The sequence below is a fragment of the Chrysemys picta genome, chromosome 7 (genome assembly GCF_011386835.1).
Source record: "Chrysemys picta bellii isolate R12L10 chromosome 7, ASM1138683v2, whole genome shotgun sequence".
NCBI lineage: Eukaryota > Metazoa > Chordata > Testudines > Emydidae > Chrysemys > Chrysemys picta.
Window position 1 is genome coordinate 115,315,933 of NC_088797.1, and position 17,470 is coordinate 115,333,402.

At 38.6% G+C, this 17,470-nt stretch overlaps 1 protein-coding gene across 8 annotated transcripts in view; it reads left to right on the plus strand.

Annotated features, from left to right (window-relative positions):
* The window catches only part of GFRA1 (GDNF family receptor alpha 1), a 322,326-nt gene extending 306,018 nt beyond the window's left edge, over positions 1–16,308 (plus strand). For all 8 annotated transcript variants that reach the window (XM_065552402.1, XM_065552406.1, XM_065552401.1 and 5 more), the window contains 2 exons: positions 13,019–13,072; positions 14,410–16,308. In XM_065552402.1, coding sequence (XP_065408474.1) covers positions 13,019–13,072; positions 14,410–14,571 — 216 coding nt within the window. In that variant the 3' untranslated portion in view covers positions 14,572–16,308. The remainder of the gene's footprint in view (positions 1–13,018; positions 13,073–14,409) is intronic.
* The last annotated feature ends 1,162 nt before the right edge of the window (positions 16,309–17,470 follow it).

Consider the following 17,470-nt stretch of genomic DNA (forward strand, 5'->3'; position numbering starts at 1 on the left):
CTGAAGAATTATAGGATTATCCTTCCCGATAGGTTTTTGAAAACAGAATGAGGTAGTCAGGGCACTAATTTACTAAGTGCTGTATTTTACTGTGTATTTCTTCTGTCAGAGAGTTGTTACCTTTTCAGAAGGCTCAATTTGGTGCTAATGGCCAGAAATTCCAAGTTAGAGGTTCAGAGCTACGCACACATCCATTTGTGTGTGCCTAATTGAGGCACACCAATCTTTGATGTATATCTGTGACTCAGGTATGTCCATATGGTGAGTTTGATGCCTAGATGACCATGTGCCATGACAAATACCTGATTTGTGCAAGCAAGTTGAGTAATTGGGCTTATAAACTAAGCATGCACAGATGAATGCAATACAGTTACAAGCATCTAACTCTGAAAACCTAACCCTAAATTTACAATAATCATATGCTAAACAAATGTAATTGTTCATTGTACTCTTTACTATTGGCTGCCTCCCACCAAAATGTGATGGCATAAAAAAAAGCTGAAAAAGTTGAATGTGTATACATTAATTTCTTTAGGGTCTTTTGGAATTAAATGTTCTATATAAATGTAAAATCTTATTTGTGCACACGAATCATGTACACCCTTAATTGTCCAATTTTGCATACATTTGCAGGGGAATTGTGTGTGCAAGAAGCTGTGTGCACAAAACTGTAGATGCAAATTTAGAGGGCATTTTTGAAAATTTAGCGTTTTTTTTATACAGATATGAACTCTGATCAGCCTGTGGTATACTTGTCCCTGTAGCAGAATCATGTTCTTATCAGGAGTCATCTGGCCCATAAATAATTGTAATGAAGATTTTTGTTTGTGATTAGATGTGAGGATATAGTCATGATTATTGCAGATGAGGAATGAAGGTCATTATTTATAAATAGACACAAGTGAACTGGTTCAGTTAAAATCAGCTCCACTCTATACCCAGAATGTGAGTTTAATGAGGGTAGTATACGGCTCAGGGATTGATAATGGGCTAGGTCCTTTCTTGCTGGGTGGTCTGTGAGAGATGAACTTTACTCCCTGGCAACTGAATTTGTGGTCAAGACCAGGATTCTTAAGTATGCCAATGCCTAACTTTTAGGCACCTAGACAATCACAAGAACAACACCGCGATCCACAAAGCCTCGGGTAGGTGTGTAGGCTCCCTCTATGCTGAATGGTGAGAGAGAGGCACCTGAGAATGTGGATCCACAAACTCAACACAATAGGCAGGAAACCGCCTACGCTAGCCAATGGGAGAAGCCGGAGAAGATAGGCACTCCCCCCACCTAATTTGTGTGCAGTGCCCAATCCAGTAGGCATGCTCAGATTTCACCTAGATCTACACAAAATGGTTGGGGAAGTGCCTCCCTTATAACCGGTAGCCCAGTGGTTAGTGCACTCACCTGGAATATCAGAGCCCTCTGGGTCGAGTCTCTACTGTGCCTGATATGAAAAAGAGATTTGAGCTGGCCTCTGTCACCTCTCAGCTGAGTGCCCTAACCACTGGGCTAGAGTCATCTCTCTTGCACATTTCATATTTAATTATTCAATTATATAATTAAAACACTCTGACTAGGAGAGATTGAGGATTCAATATTTCAGAATATTTCATAAACTAGTGATTAGGGCACTCACCTGAGAGGTGGCAGATCCCTGCTGAAATCCCATCACCTTATCAGGAGGAATGGGGATTTGAGCCAGTCTCCCACATGCTGGGTGAGTGCTCTAACCATTGGGCTAAACATTATAAGGAAGAGGGTCCTCCTTTCCCACAGCTGATTTGTGTGAGTTAGGCAGCCTCTGAGCACACCTGGATTGTGTCCCTTCCACAAATTAGGCAGACGAATGCCTGTCTTTCCCTGGTCCATGGATTGCTCTGGATCTTAGGTAGGAGATAGGTGCATGGGCACCTAATGGAAGGCAGCATTTTGCATGCTGAGAGGCAGAAACATAGTTAGGAAACTTTTACTGCAAAAATGTAGGGACTGAGTAAGTTTAGGTGCCTAAAGAGGTAGACGGCAGCCGGGCAGGAATTCTGTGGATTGCAGTGGCACCTAAAACTGGGATTTAGGTGCCTCACCCCCAGATTTAGTACCTGAGTACCTTTGTGGATCCAGGCCCAAGTGTCCACACTACAAAAAACACTGCTACACTTAGTAGTGCTTTTTTGGTAGTCTCAACAAAGAGGCCAAGGACTAAGCAGAGTACAGAGATTTGAATTACCAGCTGCTCCCTCCAGCTCTGGGTCAAGATAGTTGTGCTGACTGTGATGTACTTGACTCATGACTAAATTGAAGAGTCATAGAAGATTGGGGTTGGAAGAGACCTCAGGTGGTCATCTAGTCCAACCCCTTGCTCAAGGCAGGACCAACCCCAACTAAATCATCCCAGCCAGGTCTTTGTCAAGCCAGGCCTTTCTCCACAGCTGTCAGTCAAACACTTACACACACATACACACAGACACGTGCATATTCACCTAAAAAAAACATAAATAAATGCCTTACAGTGAATTTTTTAGAAGATACAGAAGTATTCGTATAGCTCCTGCACATTCAGGAAAACATTTGCCCCAACAATCCTTTAAACAAGGTCCTCTTCAGGTAGTCCACTCGAGTCTACACTGCAGCATGTATGTGCTAGTAGAACCTCATAATTTCTCTGCAGGCCCCCCAGCCCAAAAGATGTTAAAATTTGGTGTATATTGCACCTTCAAAGATTTACTTCCTGGAGGCCACCAAGGAATTACAAAATCTCTGAGCACATGAGGTCTTTCCTGTCTTGCCAGAGCAGTGAATCTCAAAGAGAAAGAAAGCTGGAAAGAAACATCTGAAACACTATGGGATTTTATAATCATATGCTCATAAATCTTTGGCCTCTGATGAGACTCACTGCCAGAGGTGACAATTAGTGCCATTTTTATACATGGAACCTATGCAAAATATTAGGATTTGTCTATTTATAATACTTACATTTTTCTGCATTACATTATTCTGCTTGAATATAAGCTTTCCATCATTTCTGTGGATGATTTGGGCGATGAAACAAAACAGAATGATTTCCTGTGAACATAATTTTGCATAATCTGATAATTATTTGTGTAATCTGATTATCATGGACTCATAATTTTCCAAAATGTGATGCATATAATTTAAAATGCCCATTCATTTTGTTTGTATGCACACACGTGTGTGTGCAGTGAGCATTTTATTTGTGGCAAAAAGTTAACTATGTTGTATAGCACTTTTTTCCCCACAGCAAATTTGAGTAATTATTCATAGCAGATACAAGTAGATGTTAGAAAGTTACAGGTTTTATCCTGCTCCCATATAAGTCAATGTAAAAACTCCTATTGACTTGCATGGTGCAAGATCAAACTCATAAAGAATATGGGAAATAGAAAATTTGGGTATGATTGTGCAAACTCCTACTCTGACAGATATTTCCCACTCACTCAAATAGCTCCATTGACTTCAGTGAGGCTGTTTGTATGAGAGAGGATTGTTCCTGTGTAATACTGGAGACAGACCAAGTCCTTGGGGTGAAATCCTGGCCCACTGAAGTGAATAGAAGTGTTGCCATTCACTTCCGTGGGGCCAGGTTTTCATCACTGTCTCAGGGCTCAGTCCTACGCCCATTCAAGTAAAATCATCAAAGTCCTATTGACTCCAGTGGGGGTAGGATGATGCATATATATAAATATAAGGCCACTTCACTGCCTGGCATTAGTATTAAATTACAAGCTCCATACTGCAGGCATCCATTTTATAGTTTGTTACAAAGCCGACAGGGCAGCTCAAGGGACAGTTTAACAAATGGAGGGCAGTTGATAGGACTTATTGGACTGATTTAACTTTTTTTTTGGTCCTCACTTAAATCCTTTGGAACATGAGTATATGGTAGAAAATAAAATGTTCACAAGGAGTATTAGCATGATCTTAGTTTTACTTTCAAGAATTAAAGTGATCTAGGAATTTAATAACCCAGAATACCAATGGTACGTATAAAGAACAGGAGTACTTGTGGCACTTTAGAGACTAACAGATTTATTAGAGCATAAGCTTTCGTGGACTACAGCCCACTTCTTCGGATGCATATAGAATGGAACATATATTGAGGAGATATATATACACACATACAGAGAGCATAAACAGGTGGGAGTTGTCTTACCAACTCTGAGAGGCCAATTAAGTAAGAGAAAAAACACTTTTGAAGTGATAATCAAGATAGCCCAGTACAGACAGTTTGATAAGAAGTGTGAGAATACTTACAAGGCTGCTACTCTGAAATGGTAAGTATGAATGTCTCACCGGAAAATGATGGGAAAGATTCACTGAAGGTAGCATTATCCTAATGAAAATAAGAATAAATTATTACAGGTAGCGCTGGTAGCCTAACACTTCCCATTTATAAGAGCCTGTTTTCAATGGCTTATAACTTTGCTAAAACCTTACCTGTTTGGGCTGAAATTTTCTGTGCTGGATTTTTGCTTCTGGCTGATTTCTTTTAATGTCTATTGCCTTCTCATTGTCAGAAAATGCAGGTTATTCCTGTTAAAGTCTTACCTGCATCAGCTTTATTTCATTCTTTAAAAAGTTAATGTTCCTTCCTCCTATATAATGAGCGATTTTATTCTGAATGGTATTTTTAATGCTAAAAATTAGTTTAAGTACCTAGCAAGTGCGACTCGTACACTAAGGCCCCAACTCCGTAATTGTCTGTGCCTAATTGCGGACTTAGGCCTTTAAAACACTTTTTTCTCCATACAGCTTTAATAAAAAAAAGTATTTCTATGTCACCTCATGGGAGTGGATTGTTTGGGACCATAAATGCAAAATTCAACAGTTGTTCTAAATCATAGTTGCTCAAGATTGAATTATTTTTATAAAGCAATGCCTAAATCATGTTGGTGATTTAATAAAACTTCCCAACAGCAATAGTCACAGAAGTACAGATGTAGCAAAACAAATATACTTGCATTCAGGTCTGTACGCATTCATAGTTGCCAATTTTACTATATAGATAATCTTATCTTAGTATCTGCAGTTTTCCCAGTTACTTCCCTATACTTACTATAGGAAATATCGTGAACGCTTCCATTTAATTATCTAAGGTTTTCTTCGAGGGAATTGTCAGGTTTTTAAAGTTGACCACTATATTCTGTGTGTGCGCACATGCTCACAGTATGTACACATGCACATATACACAGATTTACTATATGGTTAATAAATGCGAAAATCATCAACAATTTAGTCTGTTAAAAAAGACTCGGTCAGTAGGTTCTCTAGACAAATGTTTATGACAATTCTTTTCCCATTAGCATTTCTGATGGAATGTAGTGCTCAAGAAAGAAGCACTAATATCCATTGCTTAAGCCAGGCATCATTCTGGAGAACAGCGTCTTGCACAAGCACCACAACAGCTGCTCAGGTCTGTCCACAGACAGATGTTCAAACAAGCCAGCTTGCTTGGTTGCAGAAATGCAAGTTGCCTTTCCTCTGGTCCTGCTTCTGGAGTGTGGAGGCAACTCGTGGTCTCGTTTTCCCACTCTGCCTTCCCCCTCCATTGGCAGCGTGGGACTGTGTACATATCATATAGCCAGCCTTAGCAGGCAACTGGCTTGCTTCCCCACCCAGCTCTCAGTGCAGCTGAATCCTGACCTGCTATGACACTCCTAGGCCTTTCTTAAGCAGAGACTCCCAATAGTGAACAATCATGTCAAACTGTGCTGAGATTTTGTGATAAATGTGAATGGGAACTTGCTTGTGATTAGCGCATTTAACGTGTAACCTGTCACGGGATATGTGGATTTACTGAAAGCAGGAGTATCACTAGTGCTTAGACATGTGAGGTGAAATCCTGGCCCCCAGAAAAGTCAATGGGTTCAGGATTTCAACCGTGGAGTTTCTTGATTTTAAAGTTAAAATACGACTGTGGCTTTTAAACAGGAGTTTCATCGCTTTATATTCACTTTTGTTTTCTTTAACTGAATTACAGTGCACAATATCTAGATGCTACTTATAACTGGTATATAAGTCGCTGGGTTGGTGGCAGTAGAGAATCACTGGGAAGATGGATTTTAATAATAAAATCCCAAAGTACTAGATTTTGGATTACATGGTGTTCAGTGTTATAGCTGAGGGGAAAAAAAATCCAAGGAGCCTAAGTTGTTAGGATATTAGGCTAGCAAAAGTTATTCTGCCTATGCTTTTTAGTATTCTCTTTTCTTCTCTGCCTTTCGTAATGCAAAAATGTTTCCTTGAGGCATATCCATAAAAAGACAATAGTAGGAACCTTGCACAATATCCCCTAAAAATAGGAAACAAGAATCTAGGGCTATATGAAGTCATTTACCTCAAATAAATGAGTGAGTGAAAAGGAAAGCAAACCCAGAACTAGTTACTATACCACCATGTAAGGTTAGATATTCAGAAGATCCTAGGTCAGTCATTTTTGGCAGACTATCTGTGTATTACATTCTGTACTGTGTTCACTCAAAAACTAACTGCTTGAAAAGCGGTTTGAAGATCTGTGTATCTGGCCATGCATAGTCAGGAAGGATTTGTTTTCCACAGACTCCTGAGACAGATATCTATCATCTGGTCGCACAGCTCTTAGTTGCCTTACTCCTAAAACTCGAGCACACAAATTTCACTCAAAAACAAACAGCAGGATGCCCTGTGCAGAGGGGGAAAGGGAACTTTGCAGGTAATCTGCCTTCCCTGGGCTTTATGAATATTCTGTGCCCTGATAAGAGAGGGTTAGAGAAATGAGCCAGGTTTCAGCTGCCTATTGGCATTGGAATGCACGCACATATAAGAAGACTTACTACGTATTTTGTAAGATACTTACTATGTATTTTGTTCCTAGCATTGAAGACTGATACCAGAAATGTTTTGGTAATATCTACCGTTAAAATGTACTTACTGTACCAAATGAGATGATACTGTTAGGCAAAATGACCACACATAAATTCATGCTCCAAGGTAGCATCTTTGGGGCTGGTTCAGAAAAAAAAAGTCTGGCTTCTTCATGGTGAGAATCTACAAAGCATAAATAGCATTACACCAGGCTGTGAGGCACAGAATTCAGAATTATTGTATGCTGAGTTAGATCCTTATTTTAGAGCTGTGGCGCAAACCTAGTATACTCTGCCTCTGACATGCACTTCGCTTATTTTCCCGGCTAAACGTAATTTATATTGCAGCATACTGTTGTATCACTGTACTAAAAAGAAAATACTATTGACAAGTGTGATAGATGCAGCTAGCACTTAGTGAGTGCAGAAGAGTTAAACTGATTGCATTTTTACACTCTGTGCATTTTTCTGTTTATTGTTTGTGTCCTGCTGTTAGGAAAACAGGTTGGTTGCATAGTAAATCTCTAATCAACACTAGAAAAGAACAAAAAGAACACATCATGTCATTTGTTATGAATATTTCAGGAGTCGGGTCAGCCAGAGGGTGTTTGGGGAGATTTTTTCTTTTCTCTTTTTTTTTTTAAAACCTTGTTAATATGCTTATAGCTAGCCAAGAATTTGAAAGGATGGCAAAGCCACACCCATTAAAATGACCTGAAAACAAGCATGAAATATATGTCTCTGTCTTAGTTATAGCTATATTGCTTATCACCATAGTCCCTAAGCAATGAGGCCTGTAAAGTACATATTCCCTCATGAAACCTGAAGACCAAACTATCAGAGAAGTACTGGTGTGCAGGATCATCTGCTCATTCTGTGCCTCTTACTCTTCAGGCTGAGTACGCCATTGCTCCCTTCTTTTCCCAAATTAAAACTCACGTTGGTTTGGAACAGTCCACAAGTGGACCTCTAGCGCATGTTGAATAACCTATGTGAACATTGCACTGTATGTGAAACAAAATCACTGTCCTACAAGCCATAAAACCGGTGGCCTCCCAAGCTCAGACCCATGGGCTTGGGTGGGCTTGAGAGCCCAAGCCGTAACATCCACACTATTGTTTTCAGTGTGCTAGCTCAAGCTGAGCTAGCGCAGGTCTCCCAGCTGTAATGTGGACATAGGCTATGTAGCAGTACCGCGTGCCTTCCAGGGAAACAGTTATTTGCTCTGCTTGCTCTGGTTCTCCTTCCTCTCCAGGAAGAGCATCTGTCAGCTCTCTGCTGGGCCTGGGCTGGGAAGCTTTCTGTACCAGCCAGGACATTGGTCTCAGGACATTGGCTTGGGCACGGTCCCTTATGGGGGGCGGAGGGAGTTGTTTAAAACCCTGAGACTGCCCAAGCTAAACTAAGACTCCTGATAGATGTGCAGTGTAATGAAAATTTCATCAGAGTTCATGACTGTTCAAATTCTTAAATATGAATCTTTGCTTTTCTACCATAGTAACTAGGTTATTTACAAAATGAAGGGGCACGTTTTACAAAACATAAAAGGGTAACTCAGCACAAGACTGATGACAAAAGACAAAACTGAGGCAGCTTCTTAAGACTGGCTAGATTTCTGAGTCCAACCAAACAGGAGTTTCCTGCAAAGCCACAGTTATCGGTCAACCCATCTCAAACCTTCTTAATCATTCCTTACTGGATGGGCTTTCAGAACTGTAGTTAAACAAAGTTACTGCTTGTTTTTATAGTACTATCATTCTACATTCAGCAGTAGATTACAGCTGAGTGTATGAATCGTTAGCAGATTTGATTTTAGCCAGTAACACAGATCCCAGACCTCTTTTCTTTAGAATTATTTTAAAACTTCTTTTCCATCGATTTTTTTACAAGCCCAATTCTGCTCTCATTTCAGTCAGTAAAAAAAAAAATTCTCTTGAATGTTCTTATGGCAGGCTCAGGCCCTATGTGAAGCCTGAAAATAAGTCTAATTTTGAAATATGCAGGAGAACCTCAGAGTTATAAATCCCTTGGGAATGGAGGTTGTTCGTAACTCTGAAATGTTCATAACTCATAAAATGTTCTTTCAAAAGTTGACAACTGAACATTGACTTAATACAGCTTTGAAACTTTACTATGCAGAAGAAAAATGCTGCTTTTAAACCATCTTAATTTAAATAAAACAAGCACAGAAACAGTTTCCTACCTTGTCAAATCCTTTTTTAAACATTCCTTTTATTTATTTTTAATAGTTTACATTTAACACAGCACTGTACTGTTTTGTTTTGTGTTTTGTGTTTTGTTTTTTTTTGTCTCTGCTGCCTGATTGCGTACTTCTGATCCAAATAGGGTGTGTGGATGACTGATCAGTTCAGAACTCTGGTGTTAGTAACTCTGAAGTTCTACTAAAAAAAAGAACAGGAGTACTTGTGGCACCTTAGAGACTAACAAATGTATTAGAGCATGAGCTTTCGTGGACTTCTTCGGAAGTGGGCTGTAGTCCACGAAAGCTTATGCTCTAATACATTTGTTAGTCTCTAAGGTGCCACAAGTACTCCTGTTCTTCTTTTTGCGGATACAGACTAACACGGCTGCTACTCTGAAACCTGAAGTTCTACTGTAGTCTTATTAGTCAGTTGTGTGTTTTATTTTATCTTTACTCTGACTGAAAAATCTTAATACCTTGGGGACAAACCCTGTTCCTGTGTACCAGGCCTGGAATTACACTGTCCTGAGGAGATCTTTGAGGCTGGGGATGACATTTACAGTAGCCTGTGTAAGACAGAGCTGTGTTCCCCCAAAGCCTCCTGCATCTTGAGGTGCAGAATTTCCCCTGCCAGAAGTGCACTCTGCAGCATGCAAGGGATGCAAACCTCTTTATCTTGTACATCTCTACCTCGATATAACGCTGTCCTCGGGAGCCAAAAAATCTTACCGTGTTATAGGTGAAACTGCGTTATATTGAACTTGCTTTGATCCACTGGAATCCACAGCTCCGCCTCCCCCGGAGCACTGCTTTACTGCATTATATCCGAATTCGTGTTATATCAGGTCGCGTTATATCAAGGTAGAGGTGTATAAGATTTTGGGATATTTTATAGATGAACAGATAATGGGGCTCCACATCATTTCTCATTTTTGTGTGTGAGTGCATGTGCGTCAAGACCATCAGTAGGTCTGAGTCCTGACTTGGCCCCCCAAGTAAAGCACTCCTTTCCTGTGAAGCATTGCACCATCTGTTTTGCTGTGTTCTCTTCTCTTTGTGTCTAGGAGTGGGGCAGGAAGGATTTTCCCGTTAGCATGTAATTATTGATATAAGCTTCCCATAGTGTACTCTTCTGCCTACAGGTTCTTTCCCTGCCCCCTCCACCCCCAAAATTACTTGTGATTTAGTGATACACTATTTTATTTTAGCAGTAAAGCCTATGCCAGCATTTCCATTATAACCATTTTTTCAGGTTTATAACTCAGCAGTAAAAATCTACTCTTCCAATTTGAAACTTGGCAGATAAAGCCTGGAAGCTAATTTTTTTCTTGCAAACCCACCCTCCCTCACTACAAAAAATAAAGAAGGTGTAGTGTTGTTTTATTTCTGAATTACAGACATTATCCCTTACACTCTGATGGGAGAAAAGGCCACTTTATTATTAAAATTACTTTTTTAAAATCCAAAGGAAGAAGGAACTTCTGTTCTACTTGAAGCAGGTGAATAAATGTATTGATTGTTGTTAAAATGCTCCTCATTAAATATATAGGTAACTCTTCCCAATTTAAAGCTAGTGAATGATGATCAAAATTATTGAAAAGCTTTTGTTTTTGATTTGGGATTCTACCTGATAATTGTTGATTTCACCCTAAAAACAGTTTTTTTCTAAAATGCAAATATACTTTCTGTGTTGCACTGGTTATGTTTCTTTTTGAGATCAATGTAGTGGAAGAGGAACATGACCTTGTTCTCTCTTTTCATTTTTGAGAGCTATATTAAGTCTTAAGAAAAGATAAAATTTAATCCTTGGTATAGAGCAGAAGCTAATTAGAAATAGTAGTGTCCTAAATGGTACAGTATTCTGTAACCCAGGCCAGGCATAGCTACTAGGAAATACACATGGACAGTAGACAGAAGCTTGTATAAGGACTTGGGTGTCTAGCACATAGCAAGGAGGTAGAAAATATCAACGAAGGCCTTCTATAATTTGTACTGTAAAATCCAAAGATCCCATCCTATGTTCTTTGGATCTCCACTTTCCCATTTGACTCAGTGGAAGGATGTGGTGAAAAAGAAATGCAGGATTAGGCTCCACTTTGGTTTCTCCTTGCTTTTCATGTTTCCTGTTGCGGCAAGCCAGTGAGGACTGAAATCAGCATTGTTGTCACCAGAGAAAGTCATTTCTAATCTGGCCAATTAGCACTCAAAATTCACTGCCAGAGTTTTATTTTTTTCAGCTAGAGGCTAGACTCACAAAAGGAATTAGGTGCCTACCTGCCACTTTTGGTGCCTGAATCCCAGAATCAGGCCCCACTGGGATTCACAAAAACCTCAGCTGCTGCTGCTGAACCCTCCACGTGCCAAAACTTGCTTAGCACTGAAATTTTTGAGGTAAAAGTTCAGTAGGTGCCTGTGTTTCTGCCTCTGCACATATGCACTGGAGCCCCACACCTAAGCCCCAGAACAATGCATGGACTGGGGATCATCTCCCTAACTCCCCTGTGGGACCCGACCCAGTAACCATGCTCAGAACGCACCTACTGAATTGGGCCCCTACAGACAAGCTAACAGAAAATGAGACGCAGGATGACATCCCTCATAACTTTTAGCCTGATGGTTAGGATACACACCTGAGATGTTGGAGACCTCTGATTCCAGTCCCCCCTCTGCCTGAGGGGGAAAAAAGGGATTTGAACAGGGATCTGCAACCTCACAAGTGAGTGTCCTAACCACTGGGTCATGGGATATTCTGGTGAGGTGCCCCCTCAGGTTCTCTTTTTGGAGCATTTCCACTGTAGATAAATAATGGGGGGGAAATTGAGGCAGGGAAACGAGAGAGAGAGAGAGAGAGAGAGAGAGAGAGAAAGAGGGAGAATGACTATATAATTTGGTGGTTGGAGCCTGTGAGGTGGGGCACCTGGTATCTAGTCTCCCTGATCCTCTGACTTCAGTTTGATTTATAGGTACATTCGTTAAAGGAAGTAAATGTTGTTCTGTTTGCATAATCTGGTAACTTTCCAGAACAGATTTTGTGGCTGTAGCACGACACAGAAATTAATATATTTTTATTTTAAAATATTTTAATTGGTCATCTTAACATCTGGATAAAATTCTAACTATTAGCAGAAGTATGCATCCGAAGAAGTGGGTTGTAGCCCACGAAAGCTTATGCTCTAATAAATTTGTTAGTCTCTAAGGTGCCACAAGTACTCCTGTTCTTTTTGAGGATACAGACTAACACGGCTGCTACCCTGAAACCTAGCAGAAGTAAAACGCTTTGAAATATGGTGTATATTTTCCTAACTGTTAAGAATACACTGGTCAAAGTCCATATTTTCTAGTTAAGATGCACTAGTGTTAATTAATATTTACTGAAAGCATAATCGTATTCCATTTTTTTCTACCAGGACCATATGTGTCTTTTACATAGACCCTTGATTACTGACTTGATTTATATGTAGGCATTTCTATGGCACTCATCACAGTAATAGCTGAGTGCCTTATGCCCTTATTCTTACTGGCTTTTTCAAAATGTGTATTTTAAATTCACAGTGGGGATTAAAACTGAAAGGGCTTGTCTACACGGGGACTTAATGCGCTGTAAATCTGCAGTGCACTAGTTTGCCATGCACTAACTGGCAATGTGGACCCAGCTACTGCCCATTAAAAGTTCCTTTGTGTGTTTTGATGAACTACCATTTGAAATATAATGGCTAGCTACCGTTCTGTAGAGTCACACCCCAGCTTGCCATCCACTAAGGCTCTATGAAGACAAGCCCTGAGATTATATTGTTACTTCAAGACCGTTATTTTACTATTTGCTCTTCATTCCTACTCATTTATTATAGAGGCATGTTAATATGAAACCGAACAATCAAGAAGAGCTTATTCAAACAGAAATATCCATATTATGTGTATAAATATACATCTATACTGCGTAACTTTTGCATTTGTCTCTAGGCACAGAAGCGGAAATCCAATGAATCTGTAGACACAGAACTCTGTCTTAATGAGGTAAGAATGTGGATCCTATTACAGTAGCACTTTATTTTTCATAATACAAATATCAATCTGAAATGTAATAATCCAGGACCCAATCCTGGCCTCTTTCCTCAGACAAAATTCCCATCAATATCGTCATGGCTGGGTACCAAGTTATCATAATAAAGGGAGTTTTGCCTGAGTCAGGAGCTCGGGATTGGGCCCAAAGTGTTTGCTACCCTGGTACCATGCATTGGTGAGATAATTACATTTTAATTCCCACATAGTTGTTGGGATTCCCTCCGAGACCTCTTTCCACTCGGCTTCCCAAGAACTGATTTTGCAGGTCAAATAGTAATTAGTGTTTCACCTAGGAAGTGTAATTAGCTAGTAATCTGCAGGAACATGTAATCATATGGCATTTACCAAGTCCCAGAAATACAGCAGATTTCATTTTATGGCTGACAGAATACTGATTTAGGATAAATGAAATGACAGTTATATAATACATTAGGAGCTGGATTGACAGCCCCTGGAGACTTGGAACCTTTCCCTATGCTGTTCCACCAGCCTGCTTCAAACCTGACCGATAAGGACCATCCCTAGAGGTGGAAGATTGACTCTCATGGAAACTAAACTAAGCTGTAACCTTTCTGCTGGCCCAGGGGTTAAAGACTATTCCTTGTGTACTGTCCCGTGTGTACCTGCACATGACCTGCCAATCTGCCCCTAATATTATCCTGTTATTTTACTGTGTGTAATGTACAGCTGCATAAGATATTGCTTTATTGTATGTAGCATTAGTGCACGAAAACACAGGGCATATAACAATCCAGCAACTGGGAAAAGAAACTAAATGGACATTGCTCCTGTTGCTAGGCCAACCCATAAGCCCACTCTGATGATGGTTCCAGTCTTACCTATAGGAATCCAACAATACTTTGTTTTCAAACAATCCTTGCTGTTGGCTACACAAGACAGACTTCATAGCAAGTCCTGCATCTGCTTTTTAAAAATGAATTTCCATGTTGAACACGGATCTCTTTAAAATATTGCTTGATTTTAGAAGGTTAGATCTTCCAATTAGGTTCGCTCTCAAAGTATGTCATTTTTTATTTATTCTTTTTTTCCCCCACCTGATTACTTTGATGGTGTCCCTTACAAGTGTTTTGATAGTTACTATCAAATTGTATTTTAATACCACTGTCATTTTGACATCCTGTTTTATCCTTCTCATATACTTAAATTCATAATGGTGAAATACATGAAATTGGAGGGGGAGAAACTGACAGGATGAATTTTACATCTAAATATATTAAAGTATAATGAAAATGCTTAACAGTGACCAAGGAAAGTGTTGTCTCTTGCAGAATGCTATTGGGAAGGACAACACAATCAGAGTCTCCACCAGTCACATATCGTCAGAGAATTCATCTGCTCTTCCTACAAGCTTCAGTTTAAGCACACTGCTGATATTGATGACAATTGCACTCTCAATCCCTTTGTTCTTAAGTTCATCAGAAACCTTGTAGCTGCATTACAAAAGGACACGTTAAAAATAAAAATTCTGTTCCCCGTCCTCTGTTGTTTATCTGAAATTCCAGTTCTAGGAGCTGAGTTGAAGCATTCTGCTAAAACAGTTTCATTCAACTGGAATTTTTCTTTCTTCCTTTCTTTTTTTTTTTTTTTTAAGCTTCTCGTGATATTTAGGGGCTTTGTGAGATACTTGATGCAGTGGTACATTCCGAACCCAAAAGGCTTTTGGGAATGCAGTGTTTTAAAGAGACAGTATGTAAATTTGCCTGTAAAGCAATCTGTTTGGATTTTTTATTATTATTTCAATTCTGACCTTTTACCTGAGAAGGAAGATGTCAGTTTTCTTAAGATCCTATTTATCTCATTTAATGATTCTGATTTTAAAATTAAATGAACATCAGACTAACGAGGATGCAAGGCTTTTGTCACATGGTGAATGTTCTCCCAGAGAGTGGACTTCATGAAATGTCTTCATTTGATAGATTGCTACTGATGTTTAACTCTTTCAATGTATTAGCATTCTCCTCTTTAAATGTTTATGTAATGTAAGTGGTTCTGCATTCCTTGCTGAGAAACCATTATAAGTCACATACAGGTGTAACGTACATCTTTTAGTTAAAATCTCATAAAAAACAGTGTGTGATAAACTTTTACTTTTACCAGTACTTCTAAATTTTAATTACATTTAGCCTTAACAAGGGGTGAAAATTCCTTAAATTAACAAGAAGCAATCATTGTGAACACTTCATAATGCTAAATTTATTTAAATTTACAAGGATATACATAATAGAAACAAATTTTGCTAAAGAGTTTCAATTGTACAATTGTTGGTCTTCTATACTTCTATTGTAATAATACAGTCTAGTTATTTTACTGTTGGTTTAATAAAAATGGCATACAATTTATTTCATCTACTAAAACAGCATTATCTGCTTATATTTACATAGTATATCAACTCTAAAAGTTAAAGGCGCTTTATGCCTTAGCTCTCTGATCACACCAGTATAGACTGAAAGTAGGACATAAAACAGAAATGTGAAATTTAAATTGTGTATCATTTCTTATACTGCTAAAATCAACACATAAAGGGATCATTGCTTCAGTTATGGATACAGTCATGCAAACCTCATCTATGTAAGTAGTTATTACTCACACTAGTACTCCCACTCCAGCCCATGGGACTGCTGGGGTTTGCAAAATTGGACCCATAAATGGTTTAATGGCAGCATTGCCAGTGCACATGATTTAAACACTTTTGTTTTCATTTGGTGACATCAACATCCTGTGCTGAATCATGATGATTTTCTGCAGTATCTAGAAGGGATTTTTTTAAAGCTTTAAATGTCATCAGATAGGCAGCATGTCTCCTAAGGGCTGTCTATATACCTGACTGTAGTGGCTTGGTGACTGTTACAAGCAGTTATGTCTAAATGATCAACTGTAATCTGTTTTTGTTTTTATTGAAAGTAAATGATCACTTTGCTAGGCGTAGAGGTCATCACTCTGAATTTATAGTTTTACACTGAAACCTACATGATGTGTTCAGGTTTGGTTGAAATGTCCAGATCAGATATTTGCAATAAAAATACAAACTAGAGATCATTGACTTCAGTGCTGCTAGCAATGTGAAAAATATACATCTCACTAACCAATTGTTAAACTATTGGCTGATCCATATTTGGGATTTTTTCTTTTTACCAAGCTAATAAAAGCAGTGCAAAAAATTCTAAAAATTACTTTTGTAGTCTTGGTTATAGTCACATACCATACGATTCAAAGCATTCTCTGACAAACATCTAGAGTACTGTGTTCCACTAAACATAGCAAATTAGACAACATTACTCCTTAATTCTGCACTGATAAAAAAACTTCAAATTATTTTCAAAGGCATCAGAGCTGCTTTTGGAGAAGAAATATATAGTCTATCGTTACTACAAAATCCCCTGTGGTTGCTGTTGCTTTTCTTCTAAAAGCTAATCAAATTATTGAAAAATAGTGGCAACAAGAAAAAAGATAATTAGATCCAAGATTTAAAAATTAATTATTTTAGGTCAAAAAGAGTTGGAAGTATAATCTATTGAAATGCTAATGCATACAGAATTAAAATTGGAAAGTTTGACATTACCCTGTTAAAAATATTTTCAAAACAAATCCATAAACATTAAAATGGTTAAACCCTTCTTTGATCAACAAAGTTTTCTTTACAATATCATTTATATTCAGCCCATTAGATGTTAAATAATATCTGGAGCTTTAATAATCTGATAGTACAGTGCATACATTTTTTGAAGATTTTATACATTTGTTTTTACTACAACATCTCTATATTTTACTGATTATTATAGCTCTGAACCAGTGTGATCCAGAGTAAAAGCAATTGATCACTTAACACTGTAAACAACAACTCTCATTAGCATCTGATAACAAAAGGAATTGTTATCTGGCTTAACAAGAGTCATGTGTATAACACAGAAATAGACTACATTTTGTAAAGCTGGCCATGTCGACCCCAAGCAAGAAATAGCACTCTGTTTTTTTCCTGGATAAATTGAAATTTTATCACTGGATTCTTAATTTTAAAATAAATTGCTTATTAAACAAACCAGAGGAAAAAATTACGAGTCTGACGCTTCAGAGGGGAGGTTCTTACAGACATCACCATGCAAATATTGGTGGATTTTTAGCAGTTGGATGTGGTGCTGACTATGTCAATTTAGGACGGTGACCTTGTCAACACAGTCATTTGCTACAGTACTAAAGTAAGCAAATCGTTTCATTTTTTTCTTTCCCTTTACAGCTACTATAATTGCATGTACTGAGTGCTAGGCAAACACGCGAAGACTGGATTTCATACATTCATTCAGTGCATTTCTATTTCCAGTATATCTGCGGCAG